The sequence below is a fragment of the Astatotilapia calliptera genome, chromosome 12, assembly GCF_900246225.1.
Source record: "Astatotilapia calliptera chromosome 12, fAstCal1.2, whole genome shotgun sequence".
Classification (NCBI taxonomy): Eukaryota; Metazoa; Chordata; class Actinopteri; order Cichliformes; family Cichlidae; genus Astatotilapia; species Astatotilapia calliptera.
The window spans coordinates 2,813,644-2,837,617 of NC_039313.1; the positions used below are offsets into that span (position 1 = coordinate 2,813,644).

General features: G+C 41.9%; 1 protein-coding gene across 2 annotated transcripts in view; it reads right to left on the minus strand.

The window, feature by feature from the left end:
• The window catches only part of zdhhc8b (zDHHC palmitoyltransferase 8b), a 61,399-nt gene that overhangs the window by 15,165 nt on the left and 22,260 nt on the right, over nucleotides 1–23,974 (minus strand). The window contains exons 1-2 of one of the 2 annotated variants that reach the window (XM_026187953.1): nucleotides 3,782–4,065; nucleotides 934–1,055 (exon numbers count right to left, since the gene is read on the minus strand). In XM_026187953.1, the coding sequence (XP_026043738.1) occupies nucleotides 934–1,055; nucleotides 3,782–3,783 (124 nt within the window). In that variant the 5' untranslated portion in view covers nucleotides 3,784–4,065. Of the gene's footprint in view, nucleotides 1–933; nucleotides 1,056–3,781; nucleotides 4,066–23,974 lie in introns of those variants that run through there. The other variant, XM_026187952.1, reaches the window with a different exon arrangement.

Consider the following 23,974-nt stretch of genomic DNA (forward strand, 5'->3'; position numbering starts at 1 on the left):
ACTTGGTGACAGTGGGAAGGAAAACTCCCTTTAAACAGGAACAAACTACAACATTAGCATTTTTATTGAAGTTTCAGTTTCTTTCTAATTGTCTTCAGAAAAATGAACTTAATAACTGCACAGCCTCATTAGCCCCAGTCATCTTTTTTGTGCATCACCTCAATTAGTGGCTTCCTCAAAAAAGGGGGAAATTGCAAGTGCTGTCCATGACCTCAATCTGCACTTTACTTTTACAGTCTTGATGACACATATATTATAATTTGGCTGACAAATATAACATCAAGTGCCTAGAAAAACTCATCTGCCACCAGTCTATAAAACACAAGACAGCTGCTATAGAAGGCTACAGTCATGGCCTGGGGAGGCGGCTAACTGGCACTATACACAACCTACTAATCATTTCCCCTTTATGAGCAGAAAAGACTCTCTAAAGCAAGGTCCTTATCATCAAGAAGCAAATTAAACATGTCCAGGGATGGGTGAATTATCAGTACCCACTATGGCTGAGACTCAGGAGTCTGCCTGCATCAGGAGCAGAGGTCAGTGCAGCTTGTTTGACAGGCTGAACAGCTGAAAGATACTTAATACACCGTGCAATATGAAGGCTCGTATAACCTCCAGCAGTGCCCTGCATGTGAAGCTGGTAGACTGTAAGAGGCAGATAATAGGGTAATGAAACGCTGTAGGGTGGTTCTCTGATAAATGTGGTGCTATAAAAAAAAAAAGAAAAGAAATAAAGAGCACCTTCTAAATGGGGACTCAGCAGAGTTTGCCCATTACTTACATGTAGCACTTACATTTATGTGCACATGCTTTATGACAGACACTAATGTTTTAGATGGCAGATAAATACTGTAATAAGATTTTGCTTAGAAAGTTTACAGTTCAGACTGTGATCAAAACATTTTCAAAGCTCCTCGCGTCGGTACAAACCTCTGGGGTAAACGCCAGGGTCCATGAAGGTTGCCATACTGAAGTTGGCCAAGACGAAGAGGAAGACCAGTCCATTGTAGAGAGGCACAGCGGGCGAGATCACTTTAGTCAACCAGGGGCACCTAGAGACACACATCAAGACAAAGACAATCAGGATCCTTCCTGTGTGTTGAGCAGCACATCGTAACAAACATTTAAACAGCGCTGCATTTTCATCAACCGTGCGTTTCCCCTTCTTGTCTTTACCATAACCGCGTAAAAAGTGACAGCAAAGGTAAAAGTGTTACAAGAAAACAGACTTTCCCATGAATGAGCCTCTATTGAGTAACGATGCAGGGCAGTGTCTAACAAAATGTCTATTTAACACGAGTACATAAAAGCCCGATGAGGAGGATTTGAGGTCTTTGAACTCAATTTGTATCTTTCTGTTTGGAAGTAATTCTTCACTGGAAAAGAACTATTGTTGATTTCTTACTATGCGGCTCCACTCAGTGCACCACTTTACACTTACATAAGTTGGGCTGTAGTGAGTCACTAAAGTCCAAGTACAGCTTTTTCCTGCATCAGCTTTTTGTGCCCAAACAATCAAAGCTGACAAAAACCCAAACTGGTTGAAATCTTCTAAAATCTTTGAAACGCCTGCCTTTAATAGTAGCTACTGTTCAATTAAAATAATTGAGTTTTTGGCACAACAGCTGATGTCTTACTCATCCACAAGGAACTTTAAACTTGATGTAGTCTGCACTGGGATCTGCTAGCCAATAAATGCATCAGCTAGAAATACTCCAGCCTCAACACTCACACTCAAAAGCCATCACTAGCGTGGCTAAAAATATTCTCACCAAACCTCGATGAGCAACATTTTGCATCAAACCGACCTTCCCCACCGCCTGCAAATTATAGCTCAATAAGGGCTGTGACACATTCAAGTGTGGAGACACCTGAGTAAGACTCACAGCTCTGCTCAGTCACCTGCACTTAAATGTCAAGACACTGTTTGCTTCCTACGGTGTCACGATTCAAGCCGACTGCCTCTCTGGAGGTGAAACGCCATCGGAATGGAGATGTGTGAACACCTACAGCTGGACATACCACAGAGACCCTGCAGGTCAGAAACTCACAGAGGATTCATGAATTAATGAAATATCTCACAGGGTTGGGGTGTGGGGTGTGGGGCTGGGGGTTCAAAGAGAGACTCTCACTCTAAGTGATGACTAATACACTCACGGCCGGCTGGCACACAACTCAGATACAAACACTTGAATCTCCAAACATGCTTCCCCAGCTCATTGTGACGTCAAAAGCTCCTTCCTGTACTCGTGCCCCGAGATCAGCTTCAATCCATTTATCTCCTTTCCTGCTCTGCCAGTCTGCTGTTGCTTTGCTGAATTATTCAGAGCCATGGCTCTACAAAAGACCGAGAACAGAGAAGCGCTAACAGGGACGAGATGGCCTTTCACACATGCAGTCCTCTTCAGCTTTGTTAGACCTAGTATTGGGTTGATCCGCCCTCACTGTTGCATCATATCACTGCTAACTCTAGTCTATAACTAGATGACTAGTTGAAGTTTTCAAAATGGCCACAAAAATATTCATAATATATTACATCCTAAAAGAGCTGCCACCTAAGTTAACTTTATCCATATAAAATCGGAAACAGGTGGAGCGATTTATTGCGACATGGAAATACAGGATATATGGCAAAGTCTTACAAGGGACAGATTTTTGTTCCTGCTTATTCTCTGAAAACACACATTGCACATATCTTCCTTTACAAGACAATAACATCAAAGTACATCTCAGCAGAACTGGCATTCACTCAGCACACTGCAGTGAGTGCTATGCTGTGTCAACAAGTGCTTAAAAAAATTGATCAAAGAAGAGAAACGGGACGCAGCCCCACAGTCTCCCGAAATCCCAATTTACTTGCCTGTCAAGGGATCATGTATTTTTGTGCAGTGTGTGATACAGTGGAGTCAGATAGGGGGTGGTGGGTGGTGGGGTGGAGTGCAGCTGACAGCAACCATTTTGGGAACCTGGGAGCTGACAGCGTGGGAGGAAAATGTGACTGAAAGAAAGTCTAATTAAGCACACAGACATTGGTTAATTGTGTAGGAGGAACAAATAACAACAGAGTGCTTATCAGCCCTGCGTGGTAAGCAGTGTTCACGCTAAGTGTCGCCATGACACTTCAACTGAGGCAAATAAATACAGAAATAAAAATGTCCACAAAAAATAGCTTGGATAATTTGTTAAGCTGAAAGGGCTTTTTCTGCCAAAAGGGCAGTAAAGTAATGAGTTTGCTTCAAAAAGTCCAGGAATCTTTTTGATGATTAAAACTACTGCAAACAGGAGCTGGAGAGCGTCCAGGCCGATCGGCATCTAAAACAGCAGCTTGCATGCGGCCGAATACCTCACAGACACTGAGGTGCAGAGTCAACGTCTATACCAGGGAGTAGAAATTAAAATCATATTTCGTCTCGTGACTGAGATGAGGATGAAAAGGGAGATAAAAGCACAGGATTGGGAAGAAATAGCCCACAGCTCGCTCCCATGCTGGCAGAGCAGCTTGCGGTCTCCTCACTAACCTTAGCCAGATCAATGAGCGCTTTCAGAGCAAACATCTTCTAAATCACTTCTACTACTACCACTACAGGTCCCATCCATGCATGCCTACTTAAATGTAAATCCACCCGTCATTCCTCGGGTTACACATGTGATTTTCCTGCTGAACAGCAAAGGAAGAAAGTCTGTAGGAGGCAGACTGCGAGCTAAGAGCGCACCTTCCCCTCTGCCGTCATACATTTGCATTGTTAAAGTGCAAATGAGCTCTTTAAACATGACTCACATGTTTGGTGAACGATTATGCAAACGGCCTTGGGGTGGTCAGAACTACTTGGTGATTTAATGGATCCATACTGAGACGTGAGCAAAAACAATTAGAAGTGTAGAGCTGTTGTTTTCTAAACCAGAAATAATTACACGACACGAATTACAGCGCAGCGCCACGCCGCTGCATTAGCTGTCAAAACTCATCCTCGCTGTTGTCTGGATTCACATACACTGTAATTCAATCCAGCTGAATTCAGTGTAGTATAGTTAACAGTTTAACAGGAAAAAACGAGGAATATTTGGAGCATTTTCCAGACTTCAAAATCCCGATTTTATCATTGTGAAATCACTGGACAAAAATCACATGTATGCAAAGCTCAGCGACAACTGCTGAGTTGTTCATTTGATCTATATTTGCATTAAAAAGAGAGAAAAAAGGAGACAGAATGAGAGCTGTGCAGCTCATCTGCATGTGCTGCTGCTGCCCTCTGAACAGAGCAGAGGCCCCCATGTCTGCCGACTCTACCACGTTTAGGCTGCATCATTACTTGATATGTGCTTTTGACAAAATTATGTCACTATGGGATCTGCAAACAACAGGACAGCTTGAGAGTTCGTGGAGCTGGATTTGCTCACAGAGGGAGAAAGTAAAGACGCAAACGTTGGGATGGTTTTATGGAAGAAAGTCGTGAAACCCAAAATGAAACTATTTTAATAGATACACATCATTTGACAATAACAACAGAGTATCTGATATCTATTGGTGGGAAACAGCAATGGTGATGATAACTCAGCAGTCTTTAAAAGAAAAAAAGTAAAATGGGAGAAAAACAAATCGTGTCTTAAGAAAACCACAGGCTTGAGTCTGTTGATTCAACACAAGCTCAGTGAAACACTTTTAGAGGTAAACCCCTAAAATCCAGAAAACCTCAGAGGGGAGGAAAAGCCACTGCAGTCTTTGTCAAGTAATTATGTGTTTGATGAGGAATTTGACGATTTTTAAGATGGCTCAACTGGTCCATTAGTCACAGCTGAAGCTTGAAACAGTGCTGTGACAATCAATCACCTACCATGACAAGCATCTATATGGTCTCCACTACATATCCTAAGGCTATTTGACTACTCGGATCTATCTGTCCCTCATTTTCCTTCTTTTGGATCACAGCAGAAAAAAAAAAAACAACAGCCTTCCCTTTGAAGTTGCTGTAATCTGCTCTTTTAGTAGCACTGGGAGAAATGGAGGGCAGAGTCTGAACAACCATCAAAGAGAAAGCTGACTGAATCCAGAGAGCTTTGGGGACTGATACTGAGAGGTGGCACTTTTCTTTGTCCAACATGGACATTTTTAAGACGCGGTGGTCTGTGTGAATGTGAATAAGACGGATTAATATGCAGAGTACGTCTGTGATTCATTCACAGTAATGCTCGATGAACTATACGTGTAAAACCTGACAGAAACTGACTTTTGATATTTCAGGCTGTCAAAATGTTATAAGTGATAGATGTTCACTACATGAACAATAAAATACTTTCCTGTCACCTTTTATCTGGATCTCAGAGCCATCATGAACAGTGAGTCCTCGCTGGAATTACACCCATAACGGTAGAAGACGCTGCTGGGCCAAAAGGAACACTTACAGTAATGTATTCAGCTCCTGCTGAGAACACCAACCCATTGATTAGTTCATTAAGTCTCAACCCAGTGGGACACACGAGGGAGGGTGTTCTTGTACTGACTGCCTACTGAGACCCAGTGATCCGAAATCCATTGTAAGGCTGGTATCATTTCACCCCCTAGGAAGGAAATTTTCATTAGGACTTAAAAAGAAAGAGAGGCAGTGTGAGAGAACTGTAGTCATGAAGGAAATTAGTGTGAGAGCTTGATCTCAGTTGTTACATACATGCCATCTACAATCATCTCCCAGGACCTCAGTTCCCACAGTCCATCACAGAATCCCACCTGCCAAACCAGTGCCGGTTCCTTCCTCCTCTGCAGTTTCTGTCAGACTAATTTTACTCCTCATAGGTTTCGTGAACAGCACCATAAGTCGCTTCTAACTCCCTTAGGAGCTGCCAGTCACCAACACAAACACATCCCTGAAGCTTTGTATTCACACACAGCGGCAGCGAGCCTGTTGTCAGTGGAAACAGAGGTGTGTTCACTGCAGATGTTAAGCAGAACGGTTTGAGAACTCACAGACCGAGCGGGTATCGTAAATTAAACTTCCTCTAACCCCAAGTTATTCCTTCCTTGCCTACAAACTGCAGAGCAGCCCGGCTGGCGCTCAGCCTCGCATTCAGAGTATGTAGTTAAATTAGGTCTAGTCATTGCTTTTAGCGTGACATGTCAGAAAAATTGTGAGTAGTGACCACTGCAAGCTTGCAGAGGCCAAAGTGAAATCTTTGCATTGCTTTTTTGTCTGACCAGTTGGTCTCCATTCAGAATTAACAACCGATCCTTTTGTACAAGGGGAAAAAAACATAACCGGATTTATAAATATGATTTTTAAACTGTCCTCCCTCCGTGTGTTTGTGAGCTGGAGGCTTGCTGCTCCTTGATTGGCTTCCCCACAAACTCTGTAAGCAGATCTGAGTCTTAACCGAGACTTAAAGTGAGCACAGTCAAACAACAAACATGTGGTCTTCAATAGCGGACTTTAAAAAATTCTATTTAAAAAATAGCCGTCTGTGTTTGATTTTATTTATGCTCATAAGGCATATAGAGTTTAGCAAATTAATACCAATACTAAAGACTAAAAAACCCACTTCACTTGTGTTTGCTTCTCTGGAGCCTCGCGGAAAGGTCGCCTTCGCTCTGAGCCTAGAGAGCAGAGGTGGAAGCCGAGCAGCCGCGGGGTACACTGTTTGCCATCTGCATGCTCGGAGCCCAGCGTGCATTTTCATGGCTGCACAAAGGCTTCGTTTGAAATCAAGTTAAATGCTTTTCACCCCTCATGCTGCCCTTTTACATTTGCATATTCACAAATCCCATTTTGATTGTTTACAGAAAGACGACAGCAGGAAGGCTGCCCAGCGCAGAAAAGCACAGTATCCAAACCAGCTTACTACAGTAAATGACATCACGTTATAAATACGCATACTGTGCAGTGACACTATTACAAGCGTCGCCTGACTCCACACGTATAAGGCTCATGCTAAAGCGCATGGTTTCATTTCAAATTTATATTAAAAGAGCAGTGTGATTCAGTATTTATAGCTAAATGCTTACACTCGTGTTTCAGTGAAACATGACTTTATAAGAATAAAACAACCAAACATTTGAAAGTCATCCCCGGTACAGTTTCCAGTTAATGTGTGGAAGCATTTTGTAGGGGCAGATGGAGATGAATGACATTTGGTGATAAATGAAAATATTTTCATATGGAAGAGGAGAAAAGAGACAGTGTGTGTGTGTGTTTGCCTCATCTTCACTCTTCTGCCCACTCACTGTCTTTGTATTAAGAAAAAAAACCATTACAATACTTTGTCAATCTCCCCGTTAATTTCCCCAATAACGATTTTACAAGTACTCATCTTTCCCACAGGAAAATAACAAGTCAACAACATGTGCGCTCATAATCCCATAAATCAAACGGGAGTCACTTTTCCTGATGAAAAACTGTTGGCAATGACATGTGTACCAAACTGGCATAACAAACACACTCATGTGCATGCACTGGATTGTGTGGGCTGTCCAAGTGATGACACATGGGTGGCTATTTTGTCGTTATTGGGATTTTTCTTTTCTTTTCTTTTAGGCACCCCTTGGGAAACTGGAAACCAGTACAGTGCGATGGGTCATTTGTTATAAATGAGGCTTATGGGGCCAAAGAAACAGAGGCTTAACAAGAGAAGTGCTGTAACTATGGGTTATTTAGAGAGTAGCAAAGTGTATGCATGTATGAGTGGCTGGATACTGCTAACATAGACACGCCATTGGTCTGCTCACTCAGTTGCCAGGCTGATATGTACGGAGGGAAAGCAATGTCTCAAGAGGTTTGCTTGCCCTGTGTCACATTCCCAGCCACTCTTATTCCAAGTCTCAAACATGGCAGCCTGCAAGTGTGGCCAAGAGTTTCAAGAGTTATGACGCAAAGAGGCGACAGACAGAGTCGTTCAGACTGGTTTGTGGCCTATTTTCAGATAATTAAGTGCTGGACCATTAGTGTTGCACAGTCGATACAACGGGAAGGATGAGTTGCATCCATCTTTTACAGCCAATGACATGAGAACCACAGGAATTTATTGTATTTATCTGACATTCAGTTTATTTATAATGTTGATAATTCAATTCAGTTTAATTTTATATATACATAGAACCAAATCACAACAAAAGTCACTTCAAGGTGCCTTATGTTACAATAATGGAGAGAAAACCCCAACAATGAGCAAGCACATGGCAACAGTGGGAAGGAAAAACATCATTTTAACAGGAAGAAACCTCCAGCAGAACCAGGCTCAGGGAGGGCCGGCTATCTAGCGCGACCGTTTGAGTGTGAGGGGAGGGGCCAGGACATAAGACACACTGTGGAAGCGAGCCAGAGATTAACTGATGATTAAATGCAAATTCGGGTATAAACACACAGTGAGTGAAAAAAGGTGATGAAGAAACCTCAGTGCATCACGGAAAGCCTCCAGAAACCCAGGCCTATTGCAGTGTAACTAAGGAATGATTCAGGGTCACCTGATCCAGCCCTAACTATAAGCTTTATCAAAACGGACACTTTTAAGCCCAATCTTAAAAGTAGAGAGGGTGTTTGTCTGCTAAATCCAAACTGGGACCTGGTTTCACAGAAGTGGGGCCCAAAAGCGCCGCTCTCGTTGGATTTATTACCTCAGTCATAACTTTGCAATGTTATGTAATAATATCTCGTATTGTAATGATTTCAAGTCTTTTCACTCGAGGATTATGTTCTTTTTTGTTGTTGTAAAACTGTTGTAAGATACTAGTGCTATCAGTGAGGAAAAAGATGCAATTGAAAGCTCAGGAAAAGCAAGTGAGGGCCTTTGTTGAATTTGACCACTGAGGAGAGTTTGATGTTTAGCAATTTTAAATGAACCAAATAAGGAAACTCAATACATCCTGCGTTTTATCAAACATTTTTCGCTGACAGAGGCCAGTCAGTGCTCTTTGGCAAATGCAAATTTATTCGTAGCCAAAGCAGAGGGCAGCAATGCCAAATCCCTTTCAGCACACGGCTGACTCGACAGTTCTAAGAAGAAGCGAGGAGGAGATAAGAAGATCTTAGCTGAAACCTGAGGAGGTACTCCAGAAATACAGCAGCATCTACAGAGACACACATGCAGATAAACAGAGAGCAACACAAACAAACAGGCACAATGCAAAAGTCAGATAAAGCCCGAGCCTTGTCCAAGTTTTAGGAAGCAAGACGAGGTCTTAATGCACAATGTGCCCTCTCCTCCTCTCTCTAACCGCACCCTCCATGGCTCTCTTATCACTGTTATGGCTATTTATCTCTGTGCGCCATCTGCAATGTGCTCCATCCACACCACCGAGGTCAGTGCAATTCTCCTTTCCTTTCCCTTCCTGCAGGAAGTTGAGGCTAAGTTAGGGCTGGACACACACACACACACACACACACACACACACACACACACACACACACACACACACACACACACACACACACACACACACTTCTTAGCCAGCCGGAGATATCGTGTGGAGGTGCTGGAGAGTTTCATGAGGAAAACAGGACACATTAAAAACACAAATACACTGTAACACATGGCTCGAACTAGAACACACAGACAGTAACATCAGCATGATGCAAGTCCTGCCATGTTGTTTGGGCTGAAGCCCTAAACAAACACCTGGCTATATTATATTATATTATATTTTATATACAGATATATATATATATAAATATATTCACTTCCAGGAAATAGCCATTCCAAACCGCTGATGCATCTGGTATCTTGCCACAGCAAATTCTGCTGTATTTGAAATCCACCTTTTGTGGCTGATAGCTTGTCTGCCCCTGCAGAGCCCATCAACCTAATGAACTGTTCATCAATCACTTTAACACACACACACACACACACACACACACACACACACGAACTGGCACGGAGGTTGGCAGAGATGAATGGGACTGGTAATAAAACAAGAGGGGATGTTCACACACACATCCTCCCTCACAACCGAGGGTTCGAGTTAATGTGGTTAAGTTTTGAGGGAATTAGCTCAAAGAAACCTGTGCACACACACCAGCTTCCAGAAGCTGCTCAGAGTGATAAAATGCTCCTGTGGGGAAAAGGTCTAACACTGAACATTTCTTTGTTTCAGGTATAGTCCTCCTTGCAGCCGTGTTTCTTGCATCCAGTAGCTTATTTTTGGTGGGCAGTGTTAGTCAAACAGCAAAAAGTGAGCCCAATGCAATAGGCAGCTATAGCTGAGAGCTGTCTGCTAGCCTTCACCTCAATCTGCATCTACCAACAGTATTTAGAAATTTGGTGTTTTTTCGAGCATTTTCAGTAGAAATATGTGGTATAATAGTGCCGTACTGTATGGTAAAAACTATCCTGAATAATTTTCTTCTATTATTTTGCTAGTCTGTTAAATAGCACTACTAAACAGATATCTGTTTCTGGTACAGTTTACAGATGCAGCATCCTATCAAAGAGTGTCTCACCCTGGTGTCCAGATATGCCAACTTCTAGGTAAAAACTCTAACATAATAGTGGCCAAAACACTGACGTTTCAAAATGCAGCACCCAGAAACCAATAGGGGTTGTCACAGTGCATATATCCATTTTAGCCACCATAAGCTACACTTGACCAGCAAAAAGAGATCAAAGGAGCTATTCTTTAGAAATTGAACTATTCTTTTCCACAACACACCAGGCCTCAGAGGCAGTAACCAAACAGATTCTGCTTAAAGTATAAAATGCCAAAGAAAAGAGACTAACCCAACTTAGCAGTGATATTGTAAAATGTAACCAAGTCCAGCCCACATATTCATGGTAACGTAATTAACGTCTTCCCTGTGTTCTGAACGTTTCTCTCTGGAGCGGTCCCTAAAGCTTCTTTCCATTTCAATATGTGCTAAATCAAATCCAGTCTCTAGGCTCAAAAACTTCGGCTCTTTCATTTGGAGCAATATGGACCTTTTGCTCACCTTTAACACATTCGAGGCCTAAAGGCATTACTGGACATCCCCAAATATAATATTTTGGGATATTCAGCCAGAGTTGGAATATTATTATTTTTTAATCCTAAGTGATCCATCCAGTCCATATGCAGCTTATAATGCAGTACTTTCCATTTCAATAAAAGAGCCGACAGATGTGGAAAAACAAAACTGCATTCACATTCAGGCTGAATATATTTTAGTACAAAATACTATCTTACATTGCAACATGAGCCAGTGCCATTAAACAGTACTGACAAACATTAAGAAGATGATATTACAATTAAATGTTTACATAAGGCTCAGAAAATATCTCAGTGATTATTTTTGCCAATGCTTGAAAAAAAGCAAGTTTTAATAACACATGAGAGCATCCCAGAACTGTTCTGGAGTTCCAGTACAGCAGACAGACCGTAAATAAGGATGACTGACGTGTCTTCACTACCTTGCTCTCTTTATAAAGAGTATATTATACAGCACAGGAAACCTGCTAAACAAAAACACTGCAGCTTCACAGCATCCACAAACTGTAGACAAGCTTTTTCCCCACTTACACCAGAGTGTACGTTCCTCGTGTGTAGCGTAAAACGTCTGTATCTAACTGGCGCTTTCACTCGTGTGGCAGAAGGCTTTATAATAGTCTTTTCTCTCAGGCTGCCCACATGTCTTATATATATTATGACAGACTAGGCCTGGGAGCAGACCATCCTTATAATAATGTTTGTCCAGGATCAACATTGCAACTGTCCAACCATGTTGTTCTGATGTCATAGCTTTGCAATGCTGGGGGTAAAAAAATCCTTTGTTTATTCAAAACTCTCTTCTGGAACTAATGGTAAGCATTTCAAATGTTGACTTTATTAATTTATACAGTAATATAAATATGTTAATAAGTTAGGCTCGCTGTTAGCGAAATTTAGGTTACTCATGTTGGTTTGCTAACAATAGTTTTGAATAGCTTTGGCTAACTTCTTGGCTAACGCTAACTGAATGTCACTGGTCAATATTGGTGTTGATCCTGGACAAACATAATTACGGTGATGCAGGAACGACACCAGCACAGGGAATAACAAATTGTGCATGCTTTTTTCACTGTGAGGTACAAGGTGTAGTCTTTGTGAACAACACCCTGTTTTCTAAATGTATCAGTGAGTTCTTAAAGTCAAAATGCTTGCTAGCGTACATCTCTGTACTTTTATTTAAAAATGTAAACATACAATGAAATACACAAAATTAGATAGCGTGATGAACCATTAAACATGAAGGACCAGCAAGAACAAACAAACTTCAACTTAATATCTCACTGTACAATACTCACATTAGAACTCTCATCTAAAATGTTGTTTTAACTTCATTGTTTTTTGTCAGGAACTTTTTATGTTGCCCACCAGCTACTTCTATAAATCCATCTTAACAGAGGAGGCTAAAAACAGTCCCCGCCTCACTATATCTTCTTATTTATTGAACATACCTCAGAGTGGTATTGATGTCCTCATCTCATTTCTGGCAAAAATAATAAATAAATAAATACACATCACAAAATTTAAATAAAGCAAATTTACAAATAAAACCAGTCACTGGGGATTTGATGTAAATCCAGCTGAGACTATGCAGAACCTGTCAGGTGGTTGCTTCTTTGTGCCAGTTATGTATCAAAAAAAGCAGCAGTGATTTATTGATGTCGTATTCTAAAGAAGCAGATTTAAAGTCAAGTCACCTAAAGGGGAAACTGAGTCGTAGCCAAGGTTCAGAAGTTTAAATGAGAGAATTGAATCAAATTTCAGGATCTTTGAACTTGAAGGCACAAAAAAAAATGAACTTTGGACGATTCAAAGGAATTGCTTGGGTTTAACATGAATTAACCCCATCCCGAGCACCTTTGTATCTTTATTGAATTGATGTGTGCGTGCCAAACTGGCTAAAGGGAAGAATTTGCAGGACAAAATGTCCTTCACTTCAAGCTCAAACCTGCTCCCACCCCACCTCCCCCCTCTCAGTTGTTCTTCTCCATCCATCATGAGTCCCAGAGCTGAGGCAGGTGCTTTCACTAAACCTCCCTAAAGAGTGCCCCCCACCACCCCCTCTTCCTCTTCCTTCTTCTTCATCTTCGTCTCCGCGCCTCCCACCCCTCTCTGCTCTCTCCCTCTGAAGAAACTCATCAGCGGCCCCTTCACATCTGCGGGAATTTTAATTGTACACTGTCAAAAAAGATTTTTTTTCCCCCTTTAATCCAGCAAGAGAGGCAATCTAGATCAGCTGCAGGCCTTGAGGGACACAAACACAATGAGCATTTACGCCCTGACACGTGAACAAAATGTGAAAGCCCTAGCAAACACGAACACTACCTATGAATGAGCATGCTTGCACGTGGAGATGCACAGAGCATGGAAACGTGCAAAGGAGAAACCTCTGAGATGATTGAATATGGCAGATCTTAATATCATAGTTCATTCCTTGTATCTGCTGGGACGGGGATGAAATGTGACTGTTCTAAGACAGAGAATACAAAAAAACCTAAAAAACAGACGCACTCGGTCTACAGCAGGCACCAATCGTGACGTCTGTACAGGCCGGGCTCCAAGTCCTACATGCTGCAGGGGGAACAAAGAGTCCCATTGATTTACCAGAGCGCAACAAGACAACACAATGATTCCTTTTAGAAATACAGGCTGGCAGCGTGGGGCAGAATCCCACCAGTGTTCTCTGGGAACTCGAGTACAAAGACGGGGACAGACAGAGGGCAGAAAGGTCAATAAACTGGGCTGAACTGTCTTGAATGCAAGCATTTTGCAGCTCAGAACGACATAATGGCAAATACATGACTGGGCACATTTACACACTGAACGTTACCCTGCACAGTTGCATAATTGATATTACACCAGTGTTAGCGTTTAAGCAGAGAGCATCAATATGTTCTTTCACATCAAGTGCCAATTCACACGCCAGTGCCTAGTGAGCCTCGCTGGCAAACTCGCTGCCGCTGGACAGACGTAAATATAGGACACTGACGTTAAAGCCTCACGGGAACGGTTACGATGTCTATGCACTACCATCAAAAATAAGAGCTCCTCCTGTGAAGCGCATTGAATTGGGCATCCATTCTTTCCAAGGGAGCATTTTTTAAGCTGCTGATTAAAGTATAATAAGGACAGATGGCAGAGAGAGGAGCCTGGGCTAAAAGCGTGACCTGTGGCAATGTCAGTCGTGGCACTGCTGATCACAACTGATCAGTATGTGTGTGTGTGTTAGGGTTCATAGGGTGAAGAACCAAAAAGATGACATGAGACCGCTAATCCAACTCCCTGAGAAATAAAGGTGATAAATCATAGCAACCATGTGTTTTAGCCCTCGTGTTTTAAAATTAATCTCAGATTTTCAGCAGTAATAGGATAAAAAGAAAAGGATTTTGTACGAATGTAATATGTAAATGTGTGGGTTTGGTTCCTGCTGATTGAAACTGATTTAAACCAATTTGGACGGAAGAAAATGAAAAGCGTGGCCCTGTGACTTCCTGAAAAGCCCAAACCACGATTTACAGTTTCTGTATCTGGCTTCACTCACTCACCAAAGGATCCTGCGAACATCATATGAAAAGGCAGGCGCTATCTTCTAAAGCACCGGCTGCCGGCCTACTTCCCTTATTAAAGGGATTCCTCTGGATGTCTCTCCCTTGATGCTTTGGGTCGCACCATCTGCTCCTGTTGCACTGGGGAGTTTATTATGGCATGACAGCCCTGCGAATTGTGACCCTTAATGAAATTGTGGTGCGATATGTAAGGTCTGATCCGCTTAGGGGGGCTGTCGAGGTCTTTGTCGCTGTAGCAGTGGCAGACAGGAGCTGGAGAGTCAGAGCAGCAGGAGCCATATGCGGGGATAAACGCTGATGTCAAGTTGCCACTGATTCAATAAGGGGGGGGGACTCTAGCTAGGCTTTTACAATAACAACATTCACATTAAGGGTGTGGGATTTCATTACTGAATTGTTAAGTGATTCCTGGCCATATCATTTACTGAAAGGCTCAACACAGTTATGGTGAGTAGCAGGTTGGCAACATGCTGGAATAGAGTCTGATGGTCTTTATTAAGATTAATGCATTTTTCTCTTTCACTATATCTACTATTGTTACTACTGTGCATCCCTGGAGACGATGAGAAAGATGAAGAATTATTTTCTAGTCCTTTGATAGACAGAGTAATATAGCAGCTTAGGCAGAGGCTGTGTTTTACACTCAGTGATCGTCTAACTGGTCCTAATGACAGAAACTGATGAGAGCTTTTGTTTACTTAGCGCACAATTCAGGCTACTTAGTGCAACTAGCTCCGTTTTGTGTTTAATGGGTTTGGAAAGACATTCTGTCTATAAATACACATGCTGACCCAATTATAGGTGGAGTAGAGTCATCTGTGATTTAGTCTGTTTGAAGCCAGCCAAAAAAAATCCCCTTGAGTCTGGTAGGTGGGGCAAGCAGATTCTCTGAAAACAATTAGAGCTGAATGCATAAAGATGCAGCCAATATCCCATTTTCTAAAATAATGCCAATGTTCAGAAGTGCTTTCACGCTTGTAAAGGCGAGATCGAGCAAGGTTTAAAGAGAAAACTGTGTATTTCTAAAAGCACGACTGCATTTTGGGCTAATGTGATATCTGCTAAAATCTAAACACACACTCGCAAAAGCAAAATCTTGCAGTGCTTCAATCCTGAACTCGAAAATCTGGTATGAGGCCACAGTCACACAAAGCATACTGTGTGGTGCTCATGTGTCTGTCCTGCGTGTGCATTGAATCCACATGCATCCCTGAACAGATAGCTGCACTATCCATCTGGACGACCGAGAGCACATGTGGATCTCCTTATCAGGTCTCTGAAGGTTTCACTATGAAGTCGTCTGTAGCCTGCACTTTGGGTTTCTTTTTTTTGCTTGAAAAATAATACTGAAACCAGAACATTTCCTACCAAAAGGAAGGAGGCCCTGATGAAGCCAAAGAAAGCCACCCTTGGTTAAAGGTTTGATGTTTAAAATCACCATCAATAAAAGAATGACTTCCTCAATTTATGAGCACTTTTTATTTCGAGAAATGTGCTCATTCATGTTCTTGCTGTGGGTTTGATGATAAGATCAGTATGTAAACACCAGAGCAGTGCCTATTAAAAAGCTCTATCCAGCACTGCATGGCCAATGGTTTCACTTTAGGACATTATAATGGAGTTCAAAGAAGAAACCAGGCTAACATTTCATAATACAGCCCACAACTCGAAACAAAAATAATTACTATGTAAGTAATTTTAAATAATGCGTAAGTTCTTTTATGTAGTGCATGAACAATTTGACATCTTGCAAACATAAGGTACTTTAGAGGAAAGGAGACACAAATAATACTGTAAGTAATTTTAAATATAGCATAAGAAATGTATTATGAAGTGCATATAAATGTACTTATAATTACTCTCAGAATAATTTGTGTCTCCTTTCCTGTTACTGGACATATTATAAATTGTTACCAAAACCAGTTGTTCCAGGCATCTCCATAAGCCGGCAAGAGCCAGAGGGTGAGTTAATTACACTCTGCAACCACAGATGGGAGCCCCATGACTCTGTTTCACAGCCAGTCTGTCCTACAGGTGAGATGGGGAAATATGCCCACTAGTGGATAGCTAATTAATGCCTCCTATCCGCTCACACGTTCGATTATTTATTTTTTTCTCCAAGGATTTACTGATGAATGCATTTTAAAATGCCCTTCAGTCTCTTGCCGTCTGCAGTTACTAATCTGTGGTGTCGAGCTCAGTCCAGCATGCTGCAATCTGTTATTTGTCACAAGTAATTGCAACCCGTAACCAGGCTGGTGAGCTTGCAGAGCGACGCAGGTTGGTAGCAGTACATAGGACAATTCATTTTGCGTTTGCATTCTGAATACCACAATTTATGTTCTATTTTTATTTCGCTCTGACTGAATGACAGCAGAGATACCTTACATCCGAAAAACTGATTATCAGTGCAAGCCATTGCCAAATATTAAAAGAAAGAAGTCGAATTGGCTACTTTTGCTATAGTTATTAATGTTATCAGGTATGAAGCTAGGTTACACTAGCAGCTAAGTTAGAGGGGAGCCACAAACTACCACAAAAAAGTCACTGGAATAATCGTCTCTGGATCAGCTCTTAAAAAAACTAAACAAAAAAAAATCAACCATACTGGTCCATCCCTAATCCTACTGTAAAAATAGAGCTCTACTTCCTACTAATCCCAGATGAACAGGTGCTTCTATTTAAAGGACCAAATCCTCTCCAATCCACCCTTTGGAATGCCAACACTCTTTCTCCTCCCCCACCCTTCAGTGTGTGGGGTTTTCACTTGTATTTCTTACTCTTCCTGACTCTCCTGGATTGTGGACAGAGAAACAAAAGCCTCCGGCTCGGAATGAGCTGTGGAAACCTGCAGGAGGAAAATCGTTTAAGAAACCAAAGCTTTCACACACCCCACCCCCCACCAGGAGAATGTTTGACTGTGCAGGCCTTCAAACACAAAGGTGACTGGGCACTTCTCCTTCAGCTTATTCTTACTTTAAAACTGAAAGTCAGTAAAACTCGAAAGCTGTTCCCTAACATTAAGCAGCCACACCCAAAGGCCCAGAAACTATTCAAATCCAACAAATAATATGTGAGTGTTTGGAGAGTGTTTCAGTCAAAAAAAGAGGTCAAAGAAAAATCTCATGACGTTCCAGAGTGCAGTGAAGACCAAAAGATTACCTTAACTTAAAAAAGTAATAAATATGACATAACATAAACAAAGATCTGCATTATAAACTTATATTAAACCCGAGTAACCACAGTGGTGAGGACACAATAACTAGGAACTAGTTTTAAACCTGATTTTAATCTGGGCCTGTTAATACCTGTTAATTTTAGAAATAGAAAAAGATTCTTTACTCCTGAGTTAATGTAGTCGGAATATTTCTGAATGGCCCATTGCACAGAATTTGGTTGCTAACAACTGGGGCAGCAAGGAGAAAAGATTTCCTTGTTTCCAGACAGAGGAAACGTGAGCAGAGTTCACAGTGGCTGCAGAGACAATATGAATTGCGGAAAGTGGTAGGGGTAGGAGAAAAGACAGAGTAATAAGTGGAAGGAGGGAAGTGGGAGGCAACAAGGTTTACTTTAGACTTTCCTTTGTTTTCTTCGACCTCAAGGCCGCTCGTGAAACCGAGACGCCAATCAGGCAGTGCAACGCTGGCGGACAGCGAGTGACAGGACAATATGGTGCGAGTCTGGCTTTGCCAGCAGCCACAAGACAGATTGATCGCACCCTTTGACTGAGCGACCGTCATGGCAAGAGCATCGTACAGTAAACCAAAGCTCTCACAAAAGGCAGCAGAGTTTGAGCTCTGCTAATTATAGCTTTCCCCCTGAGCCTGAAACCAATTTGTCTCGTTTTCAATAGTTTCCCCTATCACGCTGGCAGAACGGCTCAGAGGCCTGTTTGAAAAGTTGTAATGAAAACAATTTCTCCTAAGAACCAGTGGGGTCTGCGTTTGGCCTTGGAAAATACAGCAGGAGTAGTCCTCCACCACTATCACCATAAATGGGTGGAGAAGCCAGCGAGCAAGCAGACATAAATTCTCTTGTAGCAGTCAAAATGTGTTATGTTATCAAAGGGGAAATAAGGTTGACAGGCCCTTGGGGCCAGTCGAGGGAGCCGGCTATTCACACAAGCACAATCACAGTCTTTCTAAATATGAACTTTGTATGGCCGGTGCAGCTTTAGTTTTTGTGGTGGACACAATGTGACACGCATGGGTTGTGTCAGTTCAGCAACATACAAAAAGAAGGAAAAGAGCCGGGGTATCCGAGCATGGGACAGCGTTCCTGGCTCACTTAAAAGCCTTGTTTTTCCTTTCTGTGTCTCGGCTGTGAGAGGAAAAACAAAAAAGTCCACTCTGATGACTCGGTTTACCCTAACTTGGGATTTTAAAGCCAGTGACAGCTGCTGTTATGGCTTCTACTTAATCTTTCTTCCTTTTAAATTATCGCCATCTTTATGCTCCTGCTCTCAAATTAAACACTGAATACTGAAGCTATGCAGGAACAAGAATCAGCAGTCTTACAAGGTTACAAGAGTTTGTATGATACTAATGAGCTTTATTGTCAGTATCCACTATGACCACCTTTATTTCTATAAGTCTCTGAGCCAAGCCTTCTTGTAATTTCTGTAAACAGTTTTCAGGAATCCTTTTCCAGGCTTCTTGAAGCACATTCAAATCTCCTCTTTGGATGTTGGCTGCCTTTTCTTTCATTTTAAGTCAAGATGATCCAACATTGCTTTAAAAATGTTGAGGTCCAGACTCTGGAAAGGTCAGTCCATGACTGATTGTGTGTTTTTCCATCCAGGTATGCTTTTACCACATTAACAGTGTGTTTCAGATCATTGTCACGCTCAAAAATGAAGCCTCTGCCTCTTAGATGCATCCAGATGGTATTGCATGGTAACAAAATCTTATGGTACTTTGCTGCATTATTTTATTCCATTAATTTTGACATGAATGCAGCCCCAAACTATGCCATAGTCTTCACCGTACTTCACAGATGCCTGTAGACACTCTGCTGGGCCTCTCTCCTTACCTCCATACATGTTGATGATGATTTGAACCAAAATGATCAACTTTGGAGTCATCATTCCAAAAGACCTGTTGCCACTGACTGTCAGTCCAGTTCTTGTGTAAGAACCAGACTTGTGTTTGCATCTCTTAGGTCCTGTGTCAGGTCCTACTTTGCTCCTACGTCTCAGACATTTTGTCATCTGCTATAGATCATTTTTTAGGCCTGCTACTTCTTCTTTTATCCTCCACTTGTCCAGTTTCCTTAAGGACAAACTGTATGCCATGACAAAATGTGCTAAATCTTTATCTAAAAGGCTTTTTGGGAATCATCTTATTGGTAGCAAGAAAGTACCTGACGATACAATTTAAAATTGGTTCTTTGCTAATTGGCCTGTAGACACAACAATGGTCTCTTTTATATGGTTGAATTCTTTGAATTATCAGTTGAAAACAAACAAAAAACCCTCATAGCTCTAACAATGGCCAGGTAGAAGGACTGGGCTGAAAATGAGTCTAATGAAAAAACAAACAGAAACAGAAACAGCTAATGTCCACAGTTCTGCAGACCTTCAAGAATCCTGAGAAATAGACCACGTAAAAATACAAGACAGTCTGACTTCTTGGAAAAGCAAAAAAAAAAAAAATATATATATATATATATATCATAAAAAACCAAAGAGGGGTGTCTCAAAACCTCTGCATAGTGCTGCTGATTAAAACCTCTGCATTTGTGTTAATCTTATCCTTGAGATCTTTAATTTGATTTAAGCGTAATTAGTCCAGATTTGTCAAATCCAGTTTGTCCTTCCTTCCAAGCTACTCTGTACATGTGCCACTGACCAATACCACCAGGGTGTAACTTGTTGTTTTTAACTTGTTAGCTTGTCAGCCTCTAGCTTTTCTAAGTATTAATGTTAGAATGAAATTTCACTGGGCAGCATTTTGTCAGCAGCCAGTGAACACTGCAGTTTTTAATCGAGCACAGGTTCTTATCTCTTAGTATAAATATTTAGAGATTCGCTCTGTGAAAGTGTGAAGTCATGACACACTCTTATCTATGATTAGTGGTGCAATGCTGATACGGCGTTTTCATGTATCAGCCTGTTGACTAAAAGAAATATTCAAATACAGTATGTCAGAGTAAACACGGGAAAAGTACTGGAAAAAACCCAACAAAATAGACACTGATGATGTTCTCATACATCATATAAATGAGTAGGTTTACCAGAGTTTGTACAGATGGTTGATAAAGTTAAAAGACATGTTCGTCTGCTCACTCAACTCAAATCTATTAACAGCAGAAGGAGCAACACAAGACTGAAGTAGCTGGAGTCACTGTGCTCTCCTGTGAATTCAGCCCCTCTCTACAGTTTGCAGGCGGTTTTGAAACATCTGAGATTCAGCTGATCGTCCTGCACGGACAACACTTTGTTCCGGTTTGGTTCCACTTGAAACACTCGAGTGCTGCGCTTTTACAGCGTTATCAGTACGGTGGGCAGGACTCATGACGTCCTGCCCAGAGGGCCTGTGCCTGAACAGCACACTCATTGTTGACTACCAACATAGGACCTGACGCCATACCTCGTGACTCACCATCAGAAGGCTCGACGTCTGATGTGAAGGGATTACCTGAGGACCGGCCGGTCTAACGTTTGCAGATTAATAAACAGCGATTGTATATGTGTGTCTGTTCTCTTAAGAAAGGTTTCTCCTTGCTGTGAACTTGACCCAGTCTGATGCAACAGGATGCAAAAGGCAATTTGTGATCCCACTTTCTAAGTATAATCTTAGGCCAAAGAAGCCGCTCGTGACAGACATGTTTCCTTCAGTGAATAAAAGCTTCATCTCTGCCCTGTTTGATCTCTGCAGCTGCCGAGACTTCAAACTCTCCTTTCCCCGCAGTAACCGAGCCACGACTTCAGCTTTCTTTGCTTCCCCCCCCCCTCTTCTAGAAAGCCAAGACTTTTTATAATTCACTCTTTTACTTGAAACCACACCACCCCTCTCCATCTTCTTTTTCCATCTCCACCTGTTAAAGCCTTGCGTGCTTGACATATAGGTTCTGCACATATGTTTGATCTCGGTGAGAATATCAGCTCACGGCCTGAAATCGCACAGTGAAAACCAAACAGTCGTTCTGACTCAAAGCGCCTCCTTGCTGGCTGAACATGTAAGACTTTCAATTCATTTTCCAGCAGGTTGAAAGAGATGGAATCAGCAAAGGATCCTTGGAGCGAGAAATCGCTTCCCTGAAGATGAGCTTATGGTTTTACATCGGATGTTGTTGGTTTTTTAAACGCCGGAAACTTAATAAATATGTAAAGTGTAAAAAAAAGACAGTAATTTGATTCTTGTTCTATTTGTGATTGTGGCATATAGCCAATCAGAGCAGCGACTCTACAGTGTGTCTCTTATGGCTTGTTAAGAGAGGTGGTGGTGTTGTGTGTGTTTGGGGTGTTACTGGCACTTCACAACTCGCACACAGAGAAAAGCGACACATGATTTTTGAAGCCTTTGAAACTGAAATATTCTTGATCCTTTTCCGCTACCTGGCCTGACTATAAATAAACACAGCGGAAATAACTTCGCGTCCCCACTTTACGGCCAAAAAAAAGTTTTAATTAGAGGATAATTTCTCTTGTTTACTGGCCTTGTGTCGTTATGTTCAGCAGTTTTTGGGGGGTTTCTTTGACAGTTGCTGAGAGGTGGTGGCTCTCTGTCTCTGCTGAGAAAAAAGCAGCAGACGGGTATTAATTGTCCTCTCATCCTATAATGATTCATCACAAAGTGAGAGGCAGGCAATAATGGCGAAACGCCAAAATCACATATGCGTGAAGCTATTTCTGACGGCAGGACTCTGATCAAAAAGCCTGGTTTTGAGTCCCATGGCTTTACGGGTTAATCAGTAATGTAAAGCACTCATTTCTCAGATCCACAGTAAACTAACATCTTGCTCATTGGCCTATTTTAGACTAAGAAGTAGGGAGAGTTCACAGTAAACACACGTATGTGAACCAAGGATCCCATTAAAAGCAGCCACTGAAATAGAGGTCTGCCTTTCTCCCTGCAACAAAGCTGCCTTCACCCCTCATAATCTCCCAAGAGTCTGGATTATGAGCAGCATAAGTTTATTTTGAGCCCCGAATAAAACGAACAGTTCATCTTACATCCACACCTACTCACAAGGAGAAGAGAGGAGTGGCTGAGTACAGCCTCCAACTTCCTCCCTGGGTTCAGTGAATGAATGGACGCTCTATTGGGCCTGGATGGTCTGTTGCTTCAGCCCACAGTGGAAAATATGACGACCCAGCAGCAGGTAGGAGAAAGAGGCCTTCTGGGACAGCATAGGTGGGAGGTCCAACCACTTTACACACAGTATGGGTTTGTAAAGACGAACTGACACGCACTGACTGTGGGGTTAAGGGTTCAGCTCATCTGAGTTTTGGGAGCAAATTAAACTCAAACATTTTGCACAGTGTCTTTCCCGCTTAGTTGAAATATGGTCACCACAACATATTTTACAAGCTTTTACAACAGCGTAGTCTACTTCTTAACTGGCCCAGAACTGAAACCCAGCATGAAAGCAAACAATTTAAAGATCTAACTTTCTGTAGAGAGAACCAAGGACTATGATTTTACACTTGATGCGATGCAGTGAGACGTTTTCTTACACAGCGGCAGAGTTCCATGTTAGTGCTCCACATTTTCAGCACCAATTCAAGGGTTTTTAACACTGCTGACAAATTAGCAGACAAGGTCACACAGAAACATGATAGTTACTGGTAGCTTTATTTGAGATGTCTTGTTTTATCTTTGGAAAACAAAACAAAACAGCAACTAGTGGCCAGTTATGCTGTGCTTATTTTTAAAGTTTAGTTTAGCTAGTAACCAGCTAGTCCTGCGGTCAGACAGAATCAAACTCCAGACTGCATCTGCCAACAACGGTCCCTCATCTGCTTTTGGAGACCCACGACGAGTTAGAAATGCGGAGAACCAGTTCATTGGTGTCTACGCTGAAAATCACAGAGGCTACCAGAGCAGAACAAACGCGACCGTAAGCAGCTGCAGTCCGAGACGCTGGAGTCTGAGTCCTCCACAGGATGACAGACTCACTGGAGAGGAAGCAGATTATATGCTCCACTGTGAAGGCTATAAGTTAGAAATGCACACGTATGTACATGTGCACATATGCAGAAATAGAAACTAAATCTGTAGGAAACACTTACAGATACTTTTTAAACTTTGGCATTGAATACGCAAAAGTAAAAAGGGGGAGAAATGACAAAACTTGTGCTAAGAGATCTCCGTTTCACCATTTCGTGGGCTCTCTGTTTTTATTTGGATTTTTTTTAAAATCCATTTTTCACAGATGACACCACAGTGGAACTTTGACCTTAATTGCCGCCAAAAGATAAACAACCTGGAACAATATTTATGTGAATTATTGCACGCCATCTCCC